At 39.7% G+C, this 26495-nt stretch overlaps 1 protein-coding gene across 4 annotated transcripts in view; it reads right to left on the bottom strand.

Moving 5' to 3' along the window:
• PPP2R2B (protein phosphatase 2 regulatory subunit Bbeta) overlaps positions 1–26495 on the bottom strand; it is a gene marked incomplete at both ends in the record, with an annotated part of 481997 nt that overhangs the window by 245565 nt on the left and 209937 nt on the right. Inside the window, one exon of one of the 4 annotated variants that reach the window (XM_084252165.1) lies at positions 21368–21404. The exons of the other annotated variants lie outside the window; for them this stretch is intronic. Coding sequence (XP_084108291.1) covers positions 21368–21404 — 37 coding nt within the window. Of the gene's footprint in view, positions 1–21367; positions 21405–26495 lie in introns of those variants that run through there. 4 annotated transcript variants of the gene reach the window in all.

Consider the following 26495-nt stretch of genomic DNA (forward strand, 5'->3'; position numbering starts at 1 on the left):
TTCACTAAAGTTATAACTAATGAGTGGCAGTACTAGAACTTAGAATTGCTCTGTCTGAATTGAGGGCCAAAAGTCTTGACTACTACTTTACACTGCCTTCTTACTGAACTAAACTATTTTAAACTGTTTTTGTTCTGGTTTAGCTATAAATATTCTGCTTGTGTCAACTCATCTAACATCATTGTTCAGGTTTCTTTCAACATCTATGCTTATACCTCTAATTGGTGCTGTAATTTGATTTTTCCTATGAAAAATCATGTACCTTTATACTTTTTCAGAAAGGTCAAATTCTGATTCGTGTTCTAAACCAGTTTCAAAAATCAGAATAAAAGATAACCTCAAATTTTGGTCAGGGTCTATTTGTCTATTTGGAGTTGTACTCTAGCAGAAAAATTGTAATGACTAATAACTCAAAGTAGCATTATTTATTAGATATATTTGGAGAAAAAAGTAACTATAAAATGCTCCTCACAAACATAACAACAAACATATTGAAAACTGTGAAATGTAGCTCAATCAAACCAAAATTTCAGAGGCTGACTTTTCTGACTCTCTAGTTCATCTTGGGCTTTCAGTGGTCCACACTGAACCTGGGCTGGAATGGTCACTGCTTCACATCCATCCTTTCTTCAAGTTTCTACGGTGGAAAGAATCAGAACACTGCATAAAACCTCATTAGTGTGTATCTAGTCCTTGTAGACTGGATGAAGGGTTAGAGGTCCAGAATGGTGGTGATCTGGCAAAGCCTGGTCAGTCCCAGTGCCAGCTCCATGCTTTTTCTACCATCCCAGCTTAGACTGTACAGTACCAATAACCTATACAAGAGTCATCATTCATGTATAAGACTGACACAGTCCCCTCCTTTGAATGTCACTAACTAGAAATGGCTTGATTGTAAAGAAAACAGATTATGTAATTCTGCATCAAAGACATCTTGTATATTATGTTAATTATAGTCTAATGACCTGAGTTGGTGCCCCAGGCTCCACTAATTGTAAGCTGTGCAGTCGTAGATGAGTATCAGAAATTCCTTATTCAGTTTCTATGCCTGGGTAAAAAGGTGATGATCATACCACCATTTGAGTTGTTTGTGACATATAAATGCAATGATTCATATTTCATACTCAACAGTAGGTTGAACAGATAATAAATACCCAATAATTAGTATTATTGTCATTATTATTTTGCTAAATTGTGGCAGAGAATTCACTATGAGGTCTACAAATAATTTTTCTCTCTGCCTATCAGCTGCCAACAAGCCCCGCCTCCCAGTCAATAGATCACTTGTTAATTACTCTAATGGATAAAAATATCCTAGATTACTTCCCTCCTTTACCATACACATATCCCCCATCCACTTAGAGCATAAATTCCTATAAAACCATTTACATTAGAGTAAAACCATGTACATTTTGAAAGTGTTTTACCCCAACTTTTCAAGGTTCACCACTGGAACATGTCTCTGGCCAATGCACTAAGAAAGGCCCATCCTTAACCATATGGTAGCACTAGCAAGCATCCTATATAGGGGTACTCAAGTCCATGCCAAGAATTGCATTTATATTCTTCTTTTAAGGTGCTGAGCTAAAAGGAGAGTTGATATTATTCCAAAAAATAGCTAACTGGATGCCACTCAAAGTGTGTATAGTTGAGTTGACTCTATTCAGCAGCTAGAGGAGTACTCTTTGCCTGATTTCCTGAGATAAATCTTTTAGAGAAGGATACTCTCCCCACCTGTGGACTCATCCCTTTCAGGGAGGCACTGCCTTGAAGGTTCTGTAACTTTGCTTAATGAATCACAGTCACATCTGTGCTGTTTGCAAGACAAACATTTGTGGAACTCTGAGCATTGTTCTTTATAGAATGAAGTCATTGCCAAAGGTCACAGAGATAGCTGCAGACACAGATGTAGTATTACAATAAATTGAATAGCCTCTGTTTAGACCTTCATTATGGAACTGGCAAAACAATGTTTTGGTGAGGTTGACTTTTTGACCATTTGTACTCACTGAATTTTCCTTCTGCATCAAAGATACTGGGAGATCATGAACTTTGAAGAAAACAAAGTATCAGAATAGTTTCCATTCATTCATTAATTCCTGTGCACTTCGATGCCATCTTTTAGTCATGTCTCATCCATCCATCCATCCATCCATCCATCCATCCATCCATCCATCCATCCAACAAATAAGCATTGAACACCTAATGGTAGGTGCTATGACAACAAGTAGCATAATCAATAGTAATGGTAAATAGTGTCCTAGAGGAGTTTCTAATTTCGAAGTGAAAATAATCCATCTATGACAAGTATAATATGTTAGATAGTCACTTGAGGGATAGGAGATGAACATACTACACCTACAAAGTGGACAGCAGAAACTTGAACGGCACTGTCCAATGTACATAAGTGTAAGTCACAATGTAGTTTTACATTTTCTAGGAACTATGATAAAGGAGAAAGAGAAGGAATATTAGCCTTCATAATTTTACATATTAACTATATTATATTAAAATATAATGTAAAACTAATATTATCTTTTATTATTTTATATACTTTTTAATATTTTATTTTATTCCATCTAGCCAATATATTATTACTACATACAATCAGTATGAAAACATTACTTGAAACATTTTGTATTTTTATTCTAACTTTTTTTAACTCTGGTGTGTATTTTTCCCTCATCACACATTGCAAATGAAATAGCCACAGTTGAAGTGCACAATGGCAACATGTGGTGACCTTACAGGATAGTCATCTAGAAAGTTCAAATGAGGAAACAATTTTCAGAACTGAGGAAATAGGAGTCATGGAAGTTGACATATAAGGGACCTGGGTCTCTGAGCTGATTGTTAGGGAAAGTTTGCTCTCTCCACTCATCCCACACTGTGGACACTGTCATCCTCAGCATATAAGCTCCTGGCAAGATGGTTTTATGTCTATCCCTAACATTGAGCCTCACATGTCCAGCCTGCTGTTAAAGTCTTTACTTATTGAATAAATATGTGAAAGAAAAATAAAAATAGCCAGCCACCTACCACTTGTCAGACCCTGTGTTGGTATTTTGCATACATTCTAATACTTTCAACAAATCTGCATGGAGCCACAGATATCTCCATTTTATAGGGGAGGACGCTAAAGCAGAGAGCAGTAAAGCAATTTCCCATGACCAAAGAGCTACAAAGAAAAGAAAGAGGGAGGAGTGTGCAGATAGACAAAACAATAGGATAATATGGACAGAAAGGTGGGGGTGGACTAGTTTTAAGGGTGAGGCAGAGCACAGAATTAAGGTGAATGTGAGAACATGGTCCAGGATGCGTGCGGTGCCTCTGACCCACCCCATACTGCATGTGTTTTATCTGTTATTTGTTAATGTATTGATAACTAACATAAACTAATATCCTTAATAAGCCCTGATATCCCTTGGCCTTCTATTCTGTCACTCCTAATAAGGTTTCCTTGAAATAAGAAATTAAAAAAAAAATCTAGCTTCCAAAGGCAAAGGCCATTTTGGAAACTGAGATCAGAGAGACTTTAGTCAGAGGGCTATTAGAGGTTTAGCCCTATTTCCATCAGTATACCCTTTTCACAGCTATGTGTCTTGGTCTGGGTCTCATTACATTAGAGTGAAATAAACACTTCTCCAAAGAAGACATACAGATGACCAACAGGTACATGAAAAAATGCTTATCATCACTTATCATGAGGGAAATGCGATCAAAATAGTGAGATACCATCTCCCATCTGTGAGAATGGCCTATATCAAGAGGACCAGAAACAACAAGTATGGGTAAGAGTGTGGAGAAAAAGAAACCTCATACACTGTCGGTGGGAATGTAGACTATTTCAGCTCTTACAGAAAACAGTATGGAGCCTTCTCAAAATACTAAAAAATAGATCTACCATACAATCCAGCAATTCCATTCCTAGGTATCTACCTGAAGAATGCAAAAGCACTAGTTCGAAGGGAGATATGCACTCCTATGTTCAATGCAGCCTTATTTACAATAACCAATTATGCAAACAACTAGTATCCATCAATAGATGACTGGATTAGGAAAATGTGGTATATATTCACAGTGGAATACTGCTCAGTTATTATGAATGGAACTGGAAGGGATTATATTAACCAAAATAAGACAGAAGGAGAAAGAAAAATACTGGATGGCTTCATTTCTATATGGAATATAGAGAAATAAAACAGAGTCAGACAGAACCAAACCTGTAACAAACCCTAGAAGTCTGACTGTAGAATTGAGGCTAACAGAGGGAGAGGGGGAGGGTGGAGAACAGGTTATAGAGGTAACCAATGGACTGTGGTGGGGGACTGTGAGTGTATAGGTGGTGAGTGGGGTGTGGAAAGAGGTGTGATCCTATACCATTGAGTTGTATAGTATTATAAACCAATCATATCTTGATTAAAAAATTAAAAATTTCAATTGAAAAAAAATACACCATCTTCAACATTTCTCAAAATAAAATCTCCATCCTCTCTGTGGAAAGACCATCACCCAAGATGGTGCCTTTCATTTTCTGATAAACTGAACACTAGGAGACTAGGAGGTTGTTCCATATGTTGATCTCAAGTCTCTCTCCCCATAAATTTAAAAAGATAACTCTCATCACACCATGCACATTACTCTTCTTTGAGAAGCTATCAGATCCCTTGCCTCTTTGATGCTGGTGGGGTAGAAAAGCTAGAATTGGGGCCCCCCTGGTGGCACAAGAGGTTAAGTATCAGCACCATGAAGCTATCTGTAGCCACTGCAGCAAGAGTCAATCTCCAGCCAGGAAGCTGACGCATATGGTGCAGCAGACCTCTCCTGTTTCTCCTGCTACTGCCCTCAGCAGTATATTTCAGTAGATTTGCCTGTTCTGCTCTCCACTGTCTCCAGTGAACCCTCTCAGCATTGCCCCCTGACCCCTTCCCCACACCTCTGGTCTGCACCCTAGCTCTTGTATGCAGAAATAAATAAAATAAATCTTAAAAAAGCAAGTATTATGCAGTACTTGAATAAAAATAAGTGTAGATTCAAATCGTGTCCTAAAATGTAGATGCAAGTTCCATAATATAAAAAGCAGGTATTTCCATCAGCTGGGAGGTATCAGAAATAAAGCTTGACCCTACACACTTGTTATTTTCTCATTTTTACCATAGCTTAGGAAAAATAAGACATTAAATGTGCTGACTATGCTAAACAGCCATCAGTAACTTGGAGAGCCAGGATTCCATTATAAACAAATCTGCAAACCAGAACTATAAACCATGGTAGAGTTCTAATGTGCTGACCTCTTGGCTGTGTTTGGATAGTGACTAGCTCTCCGCCCCAGGGGCAGAGGAGCAAAAGGATCATACTGCACATACTGTCACCATTGCTGCAACTTTACTCACCCTCCTTCCAAATGTTTATTTCTGCTTCCTTAGGGTATTAGGAAGAGCATGTTCTAACAAGAGCTTGTTCTGAACTGTTGCCAGAAGTCAAGTTTATCTTTAGCATCATCTCTGGGCAACTAGCACAGAGAGAGGAAAATGTCTGGGGCCAAATGTTGAAAAGTTGAGTCTTGTGCAGCCTTGAGCTGAAAGAGCAAAGAGCTAAAATGAAAAGTTAATAATGTTGGGTCTGTTTTTCTCTCTAAGAATTCCTATTTAGAGGAGAAGTAGTAGCAGAAAGAGAATGGACTTCAAGTACCAAAGGCTGTGGATTCAAACTCAGCCTTGATCAACTGCTAACTGACTGAATACTCTTGGGTAAATTTAATTCCAAAACCATTTAGTACTTTGTGCCAAATCACTTGGCCCTCACAGATTTTAAAGTCCAAGTAAGTTAGTTACCTTTCTGACTCTGTTTTTACATCACAGAGAAGAAAATATATTACTATTTGCAGACTCTCATAATCATTAAATGAGATAGCATATGTAAAACTCTGAAGCCCAGCGCTTAGCAGTATAGTTATTGCTAGACAAATCTGTTGCCTTTGTTTTCAGAATGGCCAAATTAATGTCTCCTTTGAGTCCATTTGTGATTTAAAAGCACAGCTTGAGGATATAGCCAAAAACAAAACCAACAGGCATTACCACAAATAAGACTACAAATTCCTTAAGTTTTTGGGGAGGCCCATCAACAGTAATAACCAAACCTCAAAAACCAGTTTCAGATTCTACCACTTCAAATAGTCCTACTTTGATTCCAATCTGGTCTTACTGCAAAACAAAGCAAACAGCTTTTTCTTTTTAATAACCAGTGAGTATGAAACAGCTTTTTCTTTTTAATAACCAGGTACATACAGCCTGAAAGTAAGAGCTATGAATGATGCTGAAATATTAGAATTGTTTATTCAAAATAAGCTATTGTTTGCCTGAAATGGTGACACAGTATGGTGGGATTAGAGTAATAAAAGAAACAAAAGAACCTGACTTAATGGATCTACCTTTGTAGTGGGAGAGCTAGCATGTCACTCTTTAGGGTGGCTACACCCAGAACAAACAAGGCAAGCATGTGCTAGATAATGAATGGCATGTGCTATTTTATAAGTATTAAAGTATGAACCAGAGTCTCTAATACAGGGACTCAGAAGAGATAACAAAATCAAGTAGACTTCTGAAGGGAAAAGTGGGACTTGAGTTAAGACTTTTGAAGGTTAGGACTATTCCAGGGTTTTCTTTCTGTACATAAGATAGAATGCATTGAAATTCAAAACAGAAACCATTGTGACAACAATGCCCTCTTCCTGAACGCATGTAGAGTGGACCCTTGATAAGGGGTTGCAGGGGAAGGAGGCCTTAAAGATGCCAACCCATGAGCAGGTGAGAGAACCCACAAGTTTCACATCCATGGATTCAAATAACCAACATCTGGAGATGGTTGAATCCATGAATGTGGAACCCATGGGTAGGAAAGAAATCTGCATACAGAAGGACACATGCAGTTCAAAGCCACGTTGTTCAAGCATCAACTGTAGTCCTCACTCAACTTCTGACTTACTCACTAATACAAATTCTGTCTGGCTTTCATCTCATCCAAAACGCAACATTAACTACACCATGGTGAAATTGGTTTAGAGATGGCTATAGCATTTTTAAAGTAGCTATTCAGTCCAACTGTCCAACTGATTCTGCTTCCAAAAAAGAAAAGAATATTACCAGTTCAGTTTAAAGGCACTGATTTGCATTCTCTAATTGTGAGAACCCCACTCTTCCTTTTGGGCAAGAGGCAATCGCAGCCCAGACAGCTGGTGCCGCCCCTCCTGCTAAGCAGAATGGAACCAGATCAGGCTAGTAATGAAGCAGTTTGATGTTAGAAGCTTTTACAATTCTAAATCCTATTTGGACTGGACCAGCTTCAGAGGTGAGCCCTCTGAGGCAGAGCTTAGTTCACATTCCCTTGGCACATGAATCTGAAGCCAGAACAAGCACAGGCCATCGCTGGCATGGAATACAATCTGCACCCCGGAAGGACTGCACGGTCATGCCTCAGTTATCTTTCACATGCTCATTTGCTTCAACTTTCTTTAATCTTCTAGATTAAAAATGCTTGTTCAAAACTTGCAAGCTCACTATAGACTTGAGGCATACAGCAGAGGCAGGAGAAGGTGAGGGGTCAAAACAGGGGTGGGAAGAGCACAGGGGACTGTGGCGATGGATCTCGGGGGCTACAGTGGTGGGAGAACCACAGATTTTTATAAATCTGACATATGTACAAGTAGCTGAAACTCTTAAGTTGTCCTACGATTTTTCTTATTATTGCATGAGTGGAAAAATCAAATACTGTACAGAAATGAACAATGATATAAGTAAATAAATTTAATCAAAAATAAAGAATGGGCCTCCCTGGTGGCGTAGGCGGTTGAGCGCTGCACTGTGAAGTGTCTGCAGCCTCTGCAGCATGGGTTCAATCACGGCCAGCCGGCGAGAATCCCACATGGTGTGGCAGACCTCTCCTGTCTTGCCCGCTGCTCCCCTCAGCAGTGTGTTTTATCAGTCTGCCTGTTCTGTTCCCTGCTCTGTCTCTGGTAAAGCCTCTCACCCTCCTGTGCATCTTGCCTGTGCCCCGGTTCTTGTATAAATAATCTTTAAAAAAAATAATAAAGAAAAATATAAATGTTTGCTTAGCCAGCAGGGACGATCATCAGTAGAGATGAATTTCATAGGAACCTATGATCTCCCTGAAATTATATTGCCCACTGTATGATTATATATGATTATAAGAGAAGCCTTAGCTTTCATCAGATTCTCAGAGGTAATAAAGAACCGTCTGTCTCATGTTCCCATTTGCCAACACCCTGCATTAAGAACCTGCATTAATGCAACACCCTGCATTAAGAAACTGCATTTTAAATATAGTCAAATTTTTATTTATATCATTTCCAAATGTGATACTTCAACTGTAACTAGAAGAGAAAATGACACACTTGAAAAAAATATTTCAGTGTCTCTTATTTGCTAATAATCACCAAGTACTAACTCTCGGAAGGTTTGGCTCCTTAATCTAATTAGCAAACTAGATTAAAATAATGTTTAAATGCAGATTTTTCTCTGTTCTAATATTTAAAAATTATCTCGATGTCAGACTCTGGAAATGACCAGTTTGGGTCTTGATGCCATCATTTTTTATTAGCTACCAAATGCCACTTGGTAGCCAACTGAGCACTACACAATGAGGACATTAACTCAGTGCCTTTGGGTTGCAATCAAATTGCTTTATCAATAACGGAGATGATGCAATTGTCCCACCTTCTTTTCCCCCAGAAGTGATAGTGTACAGGAGATGGATTAGGTTTCCCATAGTCCCAAGGGAAATGTATCTATTCCTTGTGAGAGCTCAGATTCCATTTTATACATTCCCGAAGACAGGCTTCATAATGGATTGAAGAAGGATCTGAAGCCACTGGGGCTCTCTCAAGAGAGATAAAAATACAAGTTAGAAGATGTAACTGTCCATTTGGCCCCAACTAGACACATGAGCCTCTCTGCCTCAAAAGCCTTAGTCCATTTTTCTGTAATTTGGAGGTGGTTCTGCTTGCCTCATCTATTTTTTTAAAAAGATTTATTTATTCATGCATACAAGAACTGGGGTACAGGCCAGATACGTGGGAGGGTGAGAGGATTCACCAGAGACAGAGTGGGGGACAAAACAGGCAGACTGACGAAATACACTGCTTAGGGGAGCAGCGGGTGAGACAGGAGAGGTCTGCCGCACCATGTGGGTATCCCACTGGCCAGCTGGGATCAAACTCGCACTGCATAGATTATGGACAGCTTCACAGTGCTGTGCTCAACTGCCATTGTAGCATATGATTTAGTATTGGGAGCATATGACCAGTATTCAAAAGACCATCTTCCTTGCCAATCTTCCTGATCCTTACTTACACACACACACACACACACACACAGAGTTGTCATGACTCCCAGCAAGGTGTCACTGTGCATCTGTGAGAAAACATTTCAGGAACAGCCAACCATATATCTGGAAAACCAGAAATGGCTGGCAGAGCAGAGGACCTGCAGAGCAGCTCATTCAACTCTATATAACTTAATTTCTGGAAGTGAATTTGAGATGCTATTCACAAAGCACACTGAATGCTGAGAAATGCAACTCCACAATACAGAGGAGCTCAACAAAGCCAGTTAGCTTTAGCTGCTACCCTCTTTTGTTTTCAGTTCGTTCTCTTTTCTTTGCATCTACAGATCATTACAGTCTTTACAGCATGGTCACATATCTTTTCTCCACCTTTTTCTCATTAGTAACCTTTGTAAGGTGTGCAGAACCAACCTTCTTCACTTTTCACTAGACTGAACATTTACCTTTAACCGATGCAGCTATTTGAGGTTAGCGCAAGCTTCAGCATCAAGTCCTTTTGCCTAAAACCTTATGTTTCAGAAGACCCCAAGCAACATTTTAACACCTTCTGCGGCTCTGAAAGTGCTGGGGTCCTGGCCTCTGCCCACCTTTACAGACTCACCTCTTGAGACGCCTTTGTGTCTCAGTTTGTGTCAACTCAACTGAGATTGTCTAAAGCCACCCCACCCTGCTCTCTGCAGCTCAGCCTCTCCGCCGCCTTCGCCACTAAGAAATTTCGGCTATCTCGCTTAGAATTAGTTTTGATTTGGCACGTCACCTCCACTGACTTGTAAGGCCCATGAGGGTCAGGCACGATCAGATTCCAATATGTAAACCATAGTCAATGCTGAAGAGTAGGTGTTCTGCTGCCCTATAGCTGGACCCAGTGCATACCGAGTGAGTGAAATAGATTGACTGCTTGAGTGTGTACACAAGTTTGTGTCCTATGTGCAGGTTTGAAAGCAGGAGAGTTGACTAACTTGTTTTTCAAAAGATTTCTCCAGAAAGCATAAAGCTAAAAGGATTTTCTGACTAAGAGTTTGAGAGTTCTAGACCTGAGCTGTCCAATATACTGGCACATAGTGACACATAGCTACTGCACCCTTGAAATGAGGCTAGTCTTAATTGAGTGTGTCTTATTTGTCAAATACACACTGCATTTGAAGACAATATGAGAAAAAGAATATAAAATAGGTAATTCATAATTTTAAATTTGATTACATGTGGCAATGACATTTTTGATATATTAAAATATATTATTGAAGTTAATTGCACCTGTTTAAAATGTTTTTAATGTGGCTTTTTGAAAATTAAAATTATATATGTGGTTTATAATATATTTCTATGGGATAATGCTCAGTATTTCAAAATTAATCTGATTTTTATGCTTCTGGATTTTTATAAACCTGACATATGTACAAGTAGCTGAAACTCTTAAGTTGTCCTACGATTTTTCTTATTATTGCATGGAGGTATTAGGAAATTGTCCAGGTATCACACATCATAATCTGTCAGACTCCTGGGCAAAAAAAAAAAAAATCTCCATAAAATTGGAGGATTGTCACTTTCCTTATTGTTAACCTTCTAATTCTTTCATTCTAGAGTCAGAACCACCATGATCTTTCAGGAGTAAGTCTTTTATGTCCACTCCTAGCTTAGAACATGCCCGCAGTTTTCCACTGAAGGAGTTACGTTCAACTCCTTCGCTGCCTGAACTAATGATGGTTCCACCTACCTCTTCTCCTCTTCCCACCTCACACTCCAGCCATTCTGAATTCATTCAAGTTCTGTGACGGTGCTGTACTTCCTTTGGCTCATTGCAGCTTGTTCCTCCTGCTGCAGCCACATCCATTGCCCTCCTTTCATCTGATCAATTCCTATTCTGATGTGAGCTTAGGAATAGCGTAGGCCACTGTTGTCTGCAGGGTTCTTGGGGAGGGCACCCTGGCCTCTAGGAACCTCCCCCTCCCTGTCCTCACCACGATCACACCGATAGAGGCTTTACAAAGTGTCAGGCTCGCGCTAATCACTCCCCATGGTTACCCAGCTGAGTCTCCTCATAAAGCTGTGAGAGACAGCAGCAGCTGGGACCTCCTAGCACAGTGTGCCAGGACTTGTTCTAGACACAAGTATCATCCTCACAACAGCTCCTTGAGGGAGGTACTATTATTACCCATGTCTGATGAGGAACTGAAGCTCAGCTAGGTTAGTAAGTCACCCAGTTCCAAAACTGGGGTGGCATGAGATCCAGTACTTTGAACTCACAGCTCATATGACTCACAGCAGGTTTTATCATCATTTTAGAAAGGAGGAAAAGGAAGCAGATGAGAAGGGTTCAGTAAACTGCCGAAAGTGATCAAGTCAGGATTTGAAAGACCAGTCAGACACCCCATTATGTTCCTCCCTGTGGTGCCCTACATGGCCCAGTTGTTACACCTGTGTTACAACTGCCTACTTGTTTCCTGGCTCCCCTCACTATAGCTTTATTCCTTCATTGTAAAAATGTTTTATATTTACAGAAAAAAAAATCAAACAGGTCGCACAGAGAATTCCCATATACCCTTGCAGAATTTCCCCTTATTAAGGCTATATCATGTTAGTATGGTACATTTGATATAACTAATAAACTCCTATCAATATATTATTAACTAAAGTCCATAGTTTAATTCACACTTCCTCAGATTTTACCTAATGTCATCCTTATGTTCTGGCATCCTCCTGGGACATGCCATCACTTAGTTGTTGTGTCTCCTTAGGTTTCTCTGGGTTGTAATAGTTTCTCAAATGCTTACATTTGCAGATCTTGGAAGTTTTAAGGACTACATATCATATCGTAGAATGTAGCTCTATGGTCTTCTAGTGAAATTTGACTGATTTTTTTTCTTACAATGAAAAATTAGAGCTAAATTGCCATTTTTTTAGATTTATTTATTTATGCATACAAGAACTGGGGTGTAAGCCAGAGGTGTGGGGGGTGAGAGGATTCACCAGAGACAGAGTGGGGAGCAGAACAGGCAGACTGACCGAAATACACTGCTGTGTACACAGCGGAAGAGACAGGAGAGGTCTGCTGCTCCATGTGGGTTTCTCTCTGGCTGGCCGGGGATCGAACTCATGCTACAGTGGCTGGTGATAGCTTGATAGCTCTGTCTTTAACCCCTGTGCCACCAGGGAGGCCCTAAAGTGCCATTTTCTTTGCATCCTATCAGGAGTGCCTATTATCAACCTGACCTGTGAGTGTTCACCTGGACTTGACACCTGCTGAAGTCATCTTTCTCAGATTTCTCCTCTGAGATGTTCTTCTGGCCCTGTCCTCTCTTTCCAAACTGAACTTTTTAGAGAGAAGTCACCACATGCAGCCTACACTTAAGGAGTAGAGTGATCTCCGTTTCCTATGCTCTTTGACGCTATATAATATGCTCCTTGAACTATATAATTTATCTGAGTTCTGCATGGGAGATTTTTCTCTCATTTCTTAGTTCACTCCTTTATTTGTACCATGGACTCATGGATATTTATTTTATATGTTAGTGATGTAATCCAATACTACTTTGGTTGCTCAGATTGTTCTATGTTAGCCATCGGTAGCTCTTTCAATAGCTCCCGTGTCCCTCTGATGGACTCCCATCAATCCAGGGTTTTGGTTTTTTTTTTCCTTTTTCTCTTCTGAGCACAGCCATACATCTTGACACTGTTTGAGGCTCTAAGTTTATCTTCTGTCTTTCCTTCCCCAGTCCTAGAACCTGACATTTCTCCAAATCTTGGTTCCTTTTGCTGGGGAATGTTTAAGAAGTTGAGCTTTGGAAGCCAGTTGAGCTTGATACACCCTTCTTCCAGTTTCTCTCAGCAGAAATGGAAAAAAATGGATGTATGTCCACAAACCCGCGTATGTAGCTATGCTTGTAAATATATCTATGTGTACTCGTGTGTCTGTGTAAAGTTAAATGTGAGTTCTCGCTCATTGTCTCCAACTCTAATTCATGACACCACATGGATTTCTCTAACCCGATCCTCTTGTTTATCTGTAAATTCTCCTTCCAACAGTGAGACATGACTACAAGCCTTCAAGGCAGCATTTATGCTGCATTTACTGCTGGATCCCAAAGATAGAACTTGGCATACGCAATGCATGAGTTGACTTACTGTTGAGTTTGCTCAACAATTTTGATTCTGGAAGGGACTACAGATAAATTTGCAAATGTTACTAAATATGGATTTCAAAGACTAAAGTCACAACAATTTATTAGGGCAACAGTACAAGAGGGTGCACTAACAAAGGTCTGAGTTAAGTGTGTTTATTCAACTCTGTGAAGGGAAAATGACAGTAATACATCTAAGCCACGCAAAAAGGATTCAGGCTTCCCTGAAAAGGATTCAAGTGGCATAAAGTGGTTTGTTTCTCCACAGCAATTTACATTTATTAAAATAGATAATAGGCATAATCATTGTCAAAATAGGGCTTCCACCCTGTACAATGTCTTAATATATTCTCAAAGTTCCTGACAAACAGGCACAAAGCTGTGGCAGATTAAGCTCTAAGTGGGGGGATCACTCTAATAGCACAGCAGAAAAACCAATCTCACACTTCTGGGAAGGAAAATAAGCCTTTGAAAGTAAAGGGTAAAGCACAAAGGGAAAGCTGCTAAAGTGATACATCAGCTGGAAGGGAACCGGGCTCCAATGGGACACTACGCATTAATGATGCTAATTTATGTCTGGGAAAGTGTGCGTGCATGACACACACAGAGGAAATTTGAAGAGGACTATATTATACCACGGAGGAGTTCGTCTTGACTCTCTTGGAAGGGTTAGTGCTTTATATGGGGACGGCCTCACATGGGCATATATTATGTAGATTCTGTGTCCGTTTCAGATGAGGAAATCACTTTTCTCCTTAAATCTGTTCTGGACCATTTTCAGTCTGTTCTTACACTGCAGCCATAATGATCTTGAAAAGTAAATTTGGTCACTCTTCCCCACATTTAAATATTTTAATCAATAATGCTTTTATATGCCCTCACGGCTCGACATGATGTGATGTCGACCTAATGATCATTCCTGGGAACCCCAATGACAAAGGTCATCTTTCAGTTCTATGAATCTAGGAATACACACTGCTATTACTACTACTACTACCACCACCACTATTACTAACACTACTACTAGTACTAACACTACTACTACTACTACTACTACTACTACTAACACCACCACCACTGCTACCACTACTACAGGACCTTGACTGTTCTGTATCCCTGGGTCCTCCTTCCATCTCCTTTTCAACCAAGCTAACTTCTATGATGGCTTCATAATTTCACCCAATCATCCCTGACCATGTCCAGTCCTCATATTACATACTCACCTAGCACACAAACTGCCAGGGGGTTTATCAGTGTTAATTACATATTTATCTTTATATGCTTTGATTAGTATATTGTCCCAGAGGGCATTGTTGGCACTAACCCCAAGCCTGGTGCACAGTAAGTGCCCAATAAATATCTATTGAATAAATGAATGAAAAATGACGGACCATGCCATCTACCACACGATTGATCAGGCTGTCCTGTTCATTAAACCTCCTCTTTGGATTCTAAAGAATATGTCATTTCATACCTGAATTTGGTGGTCAGCTTTGTGTTGAGTATAAAAAATATCACCATTGGGCTTTCATAGTTCCCAAAGAATCAGGGGGTCCCCTTTATTTGTCATTAATGTGTTGTCATGGATATTATATGAAAGTGGACATAAAAAAGCAATCCTGTTGCTTTATTTCTCAATATCCCAAATGTTACTCTAAGTTTTTAAGCTCTAGTTGTTGTGCCTGGATTCAACAAATATTTACTGAGCATTTTTATTACATATCAGGCACTAGGTTAGACCCAGGGGATGCATGCTGAGCAAGTGACACAGGAACTTAGTCTCAGGTGGAGGGACAGCTGACATGGAATGAAAGCCATTTCAGATTTACAGGTGATTGGTGCTGATAAGGAAAGAAGTCACTTTCTATGTGAGTGAGATTGTTCCGTTTCACAAGCTTTGTGATCAAAATGCCTCACTGGGATAACTTACATCATTATTGCTCCCTGATATCAAATAGATCACAGTGTCTGCACTTGATGAAGGATTAAAGGATTTCATGTTTTAATGTCATGGTCTCCCATAAGGATTTAAATGTATTCACTTCTTTGGCTTAAATAAAAGGCTACACAAAACACAAGGTATATCTTTTCAAAGGAATCACTATAATCCCACAAAATCTTTATTGCCAGTTTTGACATATCCCCAAGGATCAAAGTGCCATGTATCTGGAAGATTCCTATCTCCACAGGGCATCTGTCTCATGCCAAGAGATGTTTTGTTTGGCTTTAGTGATACATAAAGCAAGGAGCAGTTATGGCACAGAACATTTTAAAGACATCGTTGGAAAGACTGTAAACTTTGCAAAGTTGAGTCAAGACTCTCTTGATAAACGTTACAAACCTGAAGGTCTGGGATAGGATTTGGGGCATCACTGGCCTCAATAATTATGTGTTATACGTTTGCTGAATGAATGAGGAAATAAGCCAGTTGAAACATGGGACAAAAGTGGACTTGGAAGAGAAAAACTAAAATTCAAGTGACTCACTATCAAGAGGAAAAACCAAAGCAGAAAGGCACTGAGAATACAATTCTTTCATTCCCTTTTGAGGAATGGGTCATGAAGCTGGGAGAATCTCAGGAAAAGCCAGCTCAGTTGCCACAATTCACCGTGTACGCTCCTGCCTACCATCTCCAGCGGAGAAGAACAATCAGCAGATTGATAAATTCTTCTGCTTATGCTCCAGAACAAATAAACTAATTGCATCTTTGTTTTTAACCTAACAAATAATAGCTTGATTACAGGTCATTAGTGACCATTAATACATGAAATTGTTCGCATCTCACTGGTGTGTCTGAATTACAGTCTTGCCTTTTCCACTAGCTCAATCAAGCTTCCACAGGGAAACCCCCCTTCTGGGGCCTCAAGCAGGACTTAAACAAACTAACAATTAGCCTCTGGAACTGAACTGAGATGCAGAAGACTTCATTATTTTGGTTCATTGTTGATTTCCCTACTATAGAATCAGCCATTCTCTCTGCACTGGAGACACGCTTTTTGTGCCCAGTAGGACGTACTCGCCGGTCTCTGAACATCCTTAATTATTTCCAGTGACACTGATGTACTGGTCAGCAGCATGGACCTGCTTATGTGATAGGAACAGCCCTACATTCACAACACAATGGCTGATTAGACTCCAGATGAATGCAAAGAGAATGTTGGGGAATGTTAGAAATATCAAGGCGACAGAAACAGTCTAATTGGCAAAAAAGTAGAGGCAGGCTAAAGGAAATATGTGCTCAGGACAACCGGGTTACCCAGAATTTTTTGAAGTCCATTTGGGACTTTGACTCATCCAGAGGAGCCAGCAAGATTCTTGAGAAGTGTTGGACAATTGCCAAGTCTCCATATAATTTCATGCTAAGCAGTCATGGAGGGATGCAGAGTGATTAACAGAGATTAACGATCTCAGAAATGTTTGAGGAATTTCTAACACAGCAACTGCTGTTTGGGAATGGTCTATGGTCCATCTTACCTAATGCACTGTTGTTTCCAGAACTGTCCCCCAGGGAATGCCCCTTTTGACTACTGACACGCTGAAGCCACAGAATCAAAGGAGTTACTGACAAGGCAGGTAATGGCAGCCCATATTCCTCTGAGATTATCTTTATGTTTTCGTCTAGGTTTGCTACCCAGGACTCAAGCCTCAAGTCAACATGTGTGATGACAGCACAGAGCTGCATGCAGGTGAAAACGTTCCTTCAAATGAGTTGTCCTATCACCCATCAGCCCTATGAAGAAGTGGATTATTCATAGCGTAGTGATGGTGGAAAATGCAGGCTCTTGAGCCAACTTCTCTGTTTGGAAATCCTGGCTTTTCTATTTACTAGCTGTGCGACCTTGAGCAAATGACTTAATCCTTGTAAACTTAATTTTTCTCATCTGTCAAACAGAGCTAATAATGGCATCTGCCTCATAAGGGCGTTATAAGACGCTAGTAGGTAATGAAGACAAAGAAAGTGGTTAGCGCCATGCCTGGCACAAAATAAATACTCAATTAACATGAACTGCTATAGTTTATCTCCTTCTCCTTCACCACATCACCAGTTCCACACAACTGCCACCATATCTGCCCCCACCATCATTCTCCACAGGTAGATAAGGAAACTAAATCTCCAAGCTAGACTTTTTCCCAAAGGCACCAACTGCTAAATGACTCAGGAAGGACTAACTCACTATCTGCTGACTGCACCATCTCCTCTACTTGGACCACTTTTCATTCCCCTTCCCTTCACCTGAATCTTCCACACCCTCAGGTCTCACCCCCTCTTCACAAGTCCCCCTTCAGGTCTCACATCATTTCAGAGTCCCTTGTCACTTCCTCATCACAGAAGTTCTGGTATCCCACAGTGTGTCCCCACTAGACGAGGAGTTCCCCAACCAAAGAGGTCAGGTCTGGCCACCACACCTGGGCATCCCCATGCCAAAGCACCAGGCTCATAGAAAGTGCTCAACAAATACTGAATAAATGGAAGGCAGACTCTATACAAAGATAGACATACATGTATTCATGACTTAGATGTAATATCAGTTAATGAAACACTCTTAATCTCATGTTGAAAATTCAAGGCAAGCTTAACTGAGTCCTAATGGATTCCACCTGGAAATGACCTTGCTTGACATTAACACACAGGTTCTATATATACACTTACGAAGCTATGCACAATGCTTGCAGTTACCAAGCCCTTAGCATTTTGTAAAGGGCATTTTCTTTGTACTTTGAAAGGTTTTTCTAGAAACATTTGGACTTGATGAGGCACAGTGAAAAGCAGATATTCTTCCTTGCTATTCTTCCTAATACCAGGCTCTTAATATTCTGACTCTGACATGTCTCTCACTTGTAGCTTTCAGGAATTTTGAGTCTGACATGACACAGACCAGATAACGTGACCAAATAACAAAATCCTTCCCCTCTTCCCTTCTTGGATGAAGTAAAGAGGTAATAAAAGCTGGCAGTTCCAGGAAAATCCACTTAAAGTCTCTTTAGTGTCCTCTCATTAAAGTACTGCCATCACCAGCATAACAGATAAAACTCAGACCCCAAACCAATTCCATTTAAGAATCCATAGAAAATGTTACTTGGATGGTTGGAATGAAAGAGAGTTATAGGTAATTTTTTATTAAAACAGGTCAGACAGAAAAACTAAACTTTTCTATAGCAAGGAAAAATCCTGAACGCCACTTGATATCACAAACCCTCCAAGGGTCCTTGTTTTCAAACAAAACTTGCCTTCTGACCATATTATATTTTAAAAAACACAATAAGAAATATAATTAATATAGAGTTCATGTAAATGTATAAAGCTAAGGTGCCAGAGTGCCCGTGGGACACCAATGGTGGACAAATCTTCATCCATAGGCTAATGGAGGTAATAATCTCTCTCTCTCTCTCTCTCTCTCTCTCTCTCTCTCACACACACACACACACACACACACACACACACACACCTGCTCTTTGTTGTCTTCACCTTTTAAGTCTTTGGTTATCATTTAAATTTCATTTGCCTATGATGTTTATGTGGAAAAGTTTCTTCCCCATTCAATTTTTTTGGTTACATCATCATATGATCATTAAAAAGCTACATGGCGATCTGTTCTGAAGCCTGTTTTGTCCTATTTACAAATATGCTAAATTCCAACAAACTCATATATTACAATATGCTAGTTAAATGAAAACCAAGACTCTCTATTATTGGGTTGCTGGAAAAGTCATGACATATTTTTTCTATGTTTTTCAAGAAAAACTGCACCATGACTTTTACTGACAGTCCAATATTTGGCTATTTTACACACCTTGGGATGGTGACTGTCTACCTTCTACCAGGTACAGGTGTCCACACCAGCATCAGAAGCTGAGAGCCCATTCAACATTGATGTATGTGAATTTTCTTCATGTTTAGAAAGAGGGGCCTCCCTGGTGGTGCAAGGGGTTAAGACACATCACTATGAAGCAATCTGGAGCCACTGCAGCATGAGTTCAATCCCCGGCCAGGGAGCTACCCACATGGTGCAGCAGACCTTTCCTGTCTCGCCCACTGTGCCTCTCAGCAGTGTATTTCAGTGAATCCGCCTGTTCTGCTCCCCACCATCTCTGGTCAATCCTCTCAACCCTGCCCCTCCGCATCTCTGGCCTGCATCCCAGCTCTTATTTGCATAAATAAATAAATCTTAAAAAAACAAAAAAGGAAAGAGAGAGAGAAGTTCACAAAGGTGAATTATTGGGTCAGCTATTGGGTCATATATGCCTTTTGCATATTTGAGATTAAATGTCCAAGAAAGATGTCCAAACTCAACTTTCTAGATACACTAATTTTTGATGTGCACAGACCCTATTTTCTTTCTGTGAAAGAAAAGGTCAAGGAGGAAGGATTTCAATACCCATTCACTAAATAACATACCAAATATTGTATCAGAATTGATACTGTAGACAGCTGAAACATTATCAAAACCTGTTGTGATTGAGGGTTCCCCCATTCATTTGCTTAAATTAGTCTTTCTCTTCTGAATATCTTACTGTTCGATCTACCTCAGACTTCATAACTACCTTTGATCTAAACTCTGCCATAGGGGAGAATCTCTAGTGATTCTTTTGTACTAAATTTTGTCTTTCCAGGGCCCCAGGATACAGCCAAATATGTGAGTTGTAAAACTAAATAGTCTCCCCACAATTTTTAAGGAATGAATAAACACAGGCTAGCAAAAGTGTTCACAGTTTCTGTCCCAGGTAGGATTATTTGGAAGTTATTTAACACAGTCAAGAAGTTGCCATTTTTCACCAGTGAGAATGGCACATATTAAAAAAAACTAGCAACAACAAATGTTGGTGAGGTTGTGGAGAAAAAGGAACTCTCCTGCACTGTTGGTGGGAGTGCAAACTGGTCCAACCACTATGGAGAGCTGTGTGGATATTTCTGGACCTACTAAACATAGAGCTTCCATATGATCCAGCAATTCCACTCCTAGGTATTTACCCAAAGGTCACAGAAACATCAATTCCAAAGAACACTTGCACCCCTATGTTTATAGCAGCACTATTTACAATAGCTAAGCTTTGGAAACAACCCAAATGCCCAAAAATAGATGACTGGATCAAGAAGATGTGGTACATATACACCATGGAATATTACTCAGCATTCAAAAAAGATAAACACATGCAATTTGCAGCAACATGGATGGCGCTGGAAGGGATCATGCTCAGCGAAATAAGCCAGAAAGAAAAAGAAAAATACCGGATGGTCTCACTCATAGCAGGAATCTAGAAAACTTAAATAAGGGACCAGGAAAATGAATAACTATAAGAAAGTGAAAATCAAAATCAACAAAAACTATGAACCAGAGACACTTTTGGGGGGGTGGGGGGCGGGAGGGGAGGGATTGGGGTCAAAATAAGGGGGTTGCAATTGTATGGGGAATATAAAAATAAAATTTATTATTAAAAAAAAGAAGTTGCCATTTTTCATACTTAGCAATATCTGGATCTGCTTTCTAATTCAAAAGTACCAATTTAGTGAGACCCTTCCTTCTTCCATATTGTCTCTTTGCCTCCTGACCCCAGCCAACCCCCATTTTTTTTTTTCTGAGCAGTTAATATATCTATCTGGGTCTTCAGTTATCCTACATATGGATCTAGCATCCAGCAAAGTCTTATCTTACCTATTCTCATCTCTCTCTTCCGGCATTTCATTCTTTGTCATCACTGTGTACCAAACCATTCCATCAAAACATGTCCTTAGTTCTCAAAACAGTAAGTCATACAATGCTTCCTAGCTATCCCTTCTTTTTAAAATGTGAATTTATTTGGCTCCCACATTTCAACATTTAAGCAACTGGAAATATTCTACACTCCCATATTGCTATTTTCTTAGGAATATTAGGTAGAAATAATAATACCTTTATTTCCATAGGTGCTTTCATCTGGATAATTCATGCTTCATTATTGTGCCACTAGTCTCTGTCTTGGGGTCTCCCTTGGCTCCTGTGACAAACATGGGGTTCAGATCCAGACTCCAGGAGGTAGTGACACTTCAACTTTTGGTAACATACAGATCCATGACACACTCCCCAGACCCCCACAGCCTCTTGTGTGGGGCAGCTCCCAGCCTGTCAGAATGCAGGCAAATAAGGAGACAAAGGTAACACCACACCCAGCCCTAGTGCCAGCTCCTCAGCTGGAAGAGGGCACCTGGCCGGGGCTGCCCGGGGAATTTGGATGGCAGTGGTTCTCAGGTGCTGCTCAGACCACTGCAGGAGCATGGCCTTCGGAACCCTTGAACCCAAGCTTTCAGACACTGCCCTTCATTTATTAGAAACTCTGGGGCAAGCCCAAACACTTCAGGTGAGTCTAACACATCTTAATGTTTGAAAACAACTGCCCGATGGCATCCAGGGAGTTTTGAAGGGGGTTTGGGGGGAGCTAGCTTCATATGGTTAACGAGAAGTCATGTACAAAGGATACTAGCTTTTGAGGCAGGTTTCAGAGGGTAGAGTTGAGGAGCTTGGGTAACGAGATTGGAGACTCTCTGCTATACAACTTTCAAGCAATTTGGACTATATAGAAATGAGGGTAGGTCATCTCAATGGGACCAAGAGGACCCCTCTCTCTGGAAGTGTTCTAGGTGTGAGTTTGATTCCAGATGAATCTATGAATAGTCTATGAATAAGGCAATACAAGAACTAAAAATGGAGATTAGGGATTTTTAAACAAGCAAAAATTAAGCCTTAATAGGAAACTTCAATAAATTGCTAATATAGAAAGAGAGGTCTCATCTATTGCCATTAATTTTTTACTATCTTAAAGCTATTACCTTTAAAACTAGCCTACTGTTGGTACATAGAGCGGGTAATGGATTTGAGTTTCCAAATGCTTTTGTTCATATTAAGAAAAGGGCAGAGGTTGACTTAGACTCTCACAAGTTTCCATTTACTATTGTATGAGATTATATTTATTATTTAAAAGGGATCAATCACCATGAGCCAGAGCTGACACTGTATCAAAGATTCAGTTGGTGAATTAACTTACTCTCCTCCGTTTTGTATTCAAAGCAACTATCTTTTGAGTGTGCCTGATAATTATGCTTCAGGGCACAGAAAACTATGTTAATATTACTGAAAACACAACCTCACATTATTTGGCAGTTACTACATACTATGTATCTGGGACTGTTACATTCACAGTCATATTTAACATTGCCAACCTTTGCAAGTTAAGCATTGTCACCCTCATTCTACAGTAGAGGCACCTGGGCTGAGAGAGTTTAAATAACTTACCTAAGTCATAGAACTAGCAAGTAGCAGTGTCAGAATACAAACACATTGATCTCCAGAGACTGTGTTCTTAACCACTTAAGTACATTTTTACTATAGTCACAAACTCTAAGATTCACAAAGCAGAAAAAAAAAAAAAGTATAGTCCAGTGCAAATAACACTTTAAACCACCTAAGGCTTCTAGAAATACTAAAGCAAGCAAATAACAAGTACTGAGAATGTTCAATCTCTGTCAAGCACTGAACTAACCACCATACAATTACTGTCTTACTTAGTCCTCTCTGCAAGCATAGAAGGTATAAAGGTGGAAGGTTTATACGATCTGAAGAGAAACCACAGTATAAGCATAGAAGGTAGTTAGTATTGCCCCTATTTTACATATGGCCAATTTTAAGAAGAGGATTTACGTCAAAAACCCATCTTCTTATTAAAAAATTCACTGCTACACATTTCAATACAAATTAAGCAAAATATGCACATAGTATGGAAAACCACTTAGCAAATGTAGCTTCCCAACACTTATGTTTCCAGGCATAAGAATGGTGTTGCCGATGGTTAATCCATTGTCCATCTGGCTTATTTTCTTATTTGCTCCAAATGGGAGAGATCTGTAAAGTTAGGTATTTGGTATAGGATGCACTTGTGAAGTAGAACCTAGTCCACAGTTTCTGCACATCTTTATAATTATCAAGTCATATCTCCTTGAGGCTTGTATTACTTGCTATGAGTTTTGCCCCAGAGACCCTCCCATTGCATTAATGACAACAAATGACCAAAAGAATGGAACATATCCCAGATGTGCGCCCACCCCAACAATCACAGGACTACATACGCCATCTGCTCCATCCAGAGAATCCATGCTAAGGATATGGGGTGCCAGCATCTTACAAAGGCAGCACGAATGAGCACTGTTTTTCCAAGACTGCAAGATTTGATCTAGTTGGAAGTTCAGTGAAAGTTGATTTTATTTACTCTTTTAATATCATGGGAAGAGCTCTGTGTTAGCAATCACAATCTTTAGCACTCATATTGTCTTCACAAACCAGCTATGTGATCATAGGCAAGCTGATTAACTCCACAGATCTTAGTTTTCTCACTAAGGAAATAAAACTTAATTCTCTAAATGCGTGTACAGTAGATATGCACAATGAAAATACTTTGCAGACATAGAACGCTTCTTCCCAAGATGGCATCTTTTATGTAGCTCCTTCCATGCCTAACATTTGGATGCCAGCATATCAACCTGGGCTAGCCAAGTTGATGCACCATAGACTAAAAGGCAATAAGAAGGAGAACTGTTTAAATGGACCATTATCAGCTATACCACAAACACACATGGAACTATATGCTCAGTTATTTTGAAAATTAAGAGAGATTCATTTCCAATGGTCTCACTTCCCAATTACCCCATATCAGTACTTGTCCGTATGAGACAGCCCGAGAAGCCTGTCTGTGCAGGCAAAAAAAGTCACGAAACCGGGCACAGATATTCTCAGTAGCTCAACAAAGGAAACTCAATATATTCCAAGATACCTGGATGGGTTCCCATTCAGATTTCAAGGTGCCAAGTTATTTTCCCTCACATGTCTACATTAGAAAGTAGAATCTGACCTATATGTAGATTAGTTGGGACAGCAGTGGAAGGAGGTAGTGTGAAGGACATTTTTATGCAGAGAGAAAAAAGAAATTCCATCTGGAGTTAAACTTGGAGAGATGAATAAAAGATAGTATTTAGTACTATTGACTGTTTTTACATCTTACATTTTACATGTACATTATACAACCAAGAACTTCAAGAGTAAAGATGTTAAAATCTGGGAAATAATTTCTTTGGTGCTTTTACATTTATCTTGGACTATAGTTTCCCCTCATGGTAACTGACAGATTAAAAAGGCTCTATGATAGGACACCATTTCACTAATTTTTCTATTATAGCTTTTAGGATATTTTCTAGGTCAACATAAACGGGTAAAACTAAAGATCACAGGTATAAATTTTCCTTGGGCCTGTATTTGGAAAGGCATATTCATTCTTTCAAATCACTAATCAAGGGACCATGAAGCTAATTTCTTGGTCAGCCACTTAAACAGTGGCTGTCGATCCTCTTACCAAGTTTATTCTCAGAATACCAAAAACAGAAGTTATGGTGGTTGCTTAGGTCATGATCAATGACTGGGAAGGAAACTAGGCTTCTCAGACCTAAAACATACCAAGGTTTCCAAAGTCCAGGTCCTCTCATGTATGAATAGTGGCCCTTTCCTGCCTAAGTTCCCTGATAAGACACCCCCTCTACACCATCACTGAGGGTCACCTCGAAATACACTACACTTGACCAGTGTCACCCACATGCGGACCTCTCCAGTAGGTCTGGCTGTCACTAATCCACAGATTAAACATTTGTGAACTGGCTCTGGCAAAACATTCCAGAAATTCCTTCAGGGTAATTAAAACCACCTTCTGTGTCAATAAACACAGACTGTGAGATCCTTCCTATGCAGAGGGGCTGGATCTGACCAGTCAGTTCTAGGATATTTTATCTTAGATGGCTTTTCCATCATTGCAATTGATTTTTCCTGACTCATCCAGACCCTTTCTCAGCCCCCTTATGAAATGATTGACTGAGGTCAGAGGTATCATCTTACCTTTATTGTTTTAGCAGACATGTGCCCAAAGGGGCTCTGAATCTGTGGGCCAAGGTCATTGCCAGAGCCCTTTCATCCAAAGCTTATTCCAGAATTGACGGTTACTAGTGTCCACTTATCACTGCTCTTACAGGGATCAAACTGATTTCCATTTGAAGGATTATTAATATGACTTCAAAATTAAAGAATTCAGGTGAATATTTACTACATGGGTATCCAGGAACTAGGTTTTGCACTTAATAGACACATACCACATGAATTATTTTTCACCATAATGACAAACATTATTGTATCTTGTAGACAATATATTTATTTAAAAATGGTAACATGTTATAGAACATAGCAAGATAAGTGGTAAAAGTTCCTTAAATTTTATCAACCTGAAATAACCATCATTAATACTCTGGTAGCCATTCTTTCTTTTTCGTGGAATTCTTTGGATCAAAGATATGACTACCTTTAATTAAAAAAAAAATTTTGTTTGCTTTAACCCTCTATCGTTAACCAATGTTAATAAAGCTTTATATGATATATCAAACTGATATCATATACCAACTCATACAATATGAATGAGGTTTCCATTGCTTGATCAATATTTGCTGAATCGATTAAAAAGTAAAAATGAAAAAATAAACATGCAAAAATAAATTGATGAACGAATACATAGTAGGCTATGCTCTTAATTAGCTGGCCCAGTTTCAAGTGACAGCAAAAGTCATCTAGCACATCTTTTGCTAACTTCCCTGGATCTTTAAATTTTAGGGGGGGTAGGAGAACTGCCTTAAACATGTTTAGAGGGATCTACAAGTTTAAACTCCTAAGTAAAGAATACGTGACTGGTTACTATCCTAAATACAGAGACATTATCAATATTCCCAGAGTTAAATTAAGTTAAACAGGGCCTCCCTGGTGGTGCAAGGGGTTAAGTCTCAGCACTATGAAGTTATTGGTAGCCATTGCAGCATGAGTTTGATCCCTGGGCAGGGAGCTACCCACATGGTGCAGCAGACCTCTCTTGTCTCACCAGCTGTTCCCCTCAGCAGTGTATTTCAGTAGGTCTGCCTGTTCTGCCCCCACCCCTGCACCTCTGGCCTACACCCCAGCTATTGTA

This window comes from Talpa europaea (genome assembly GCF_964194135.1).
Source record: "Talpa europaea genome assembly, chromosome: 13".
Lineage (NCBI taxonomy): Eukaryota > Metazoa > Chordata > Mammalia > Eulipotyphla > Talpidae > Talpa > Talpa europaea.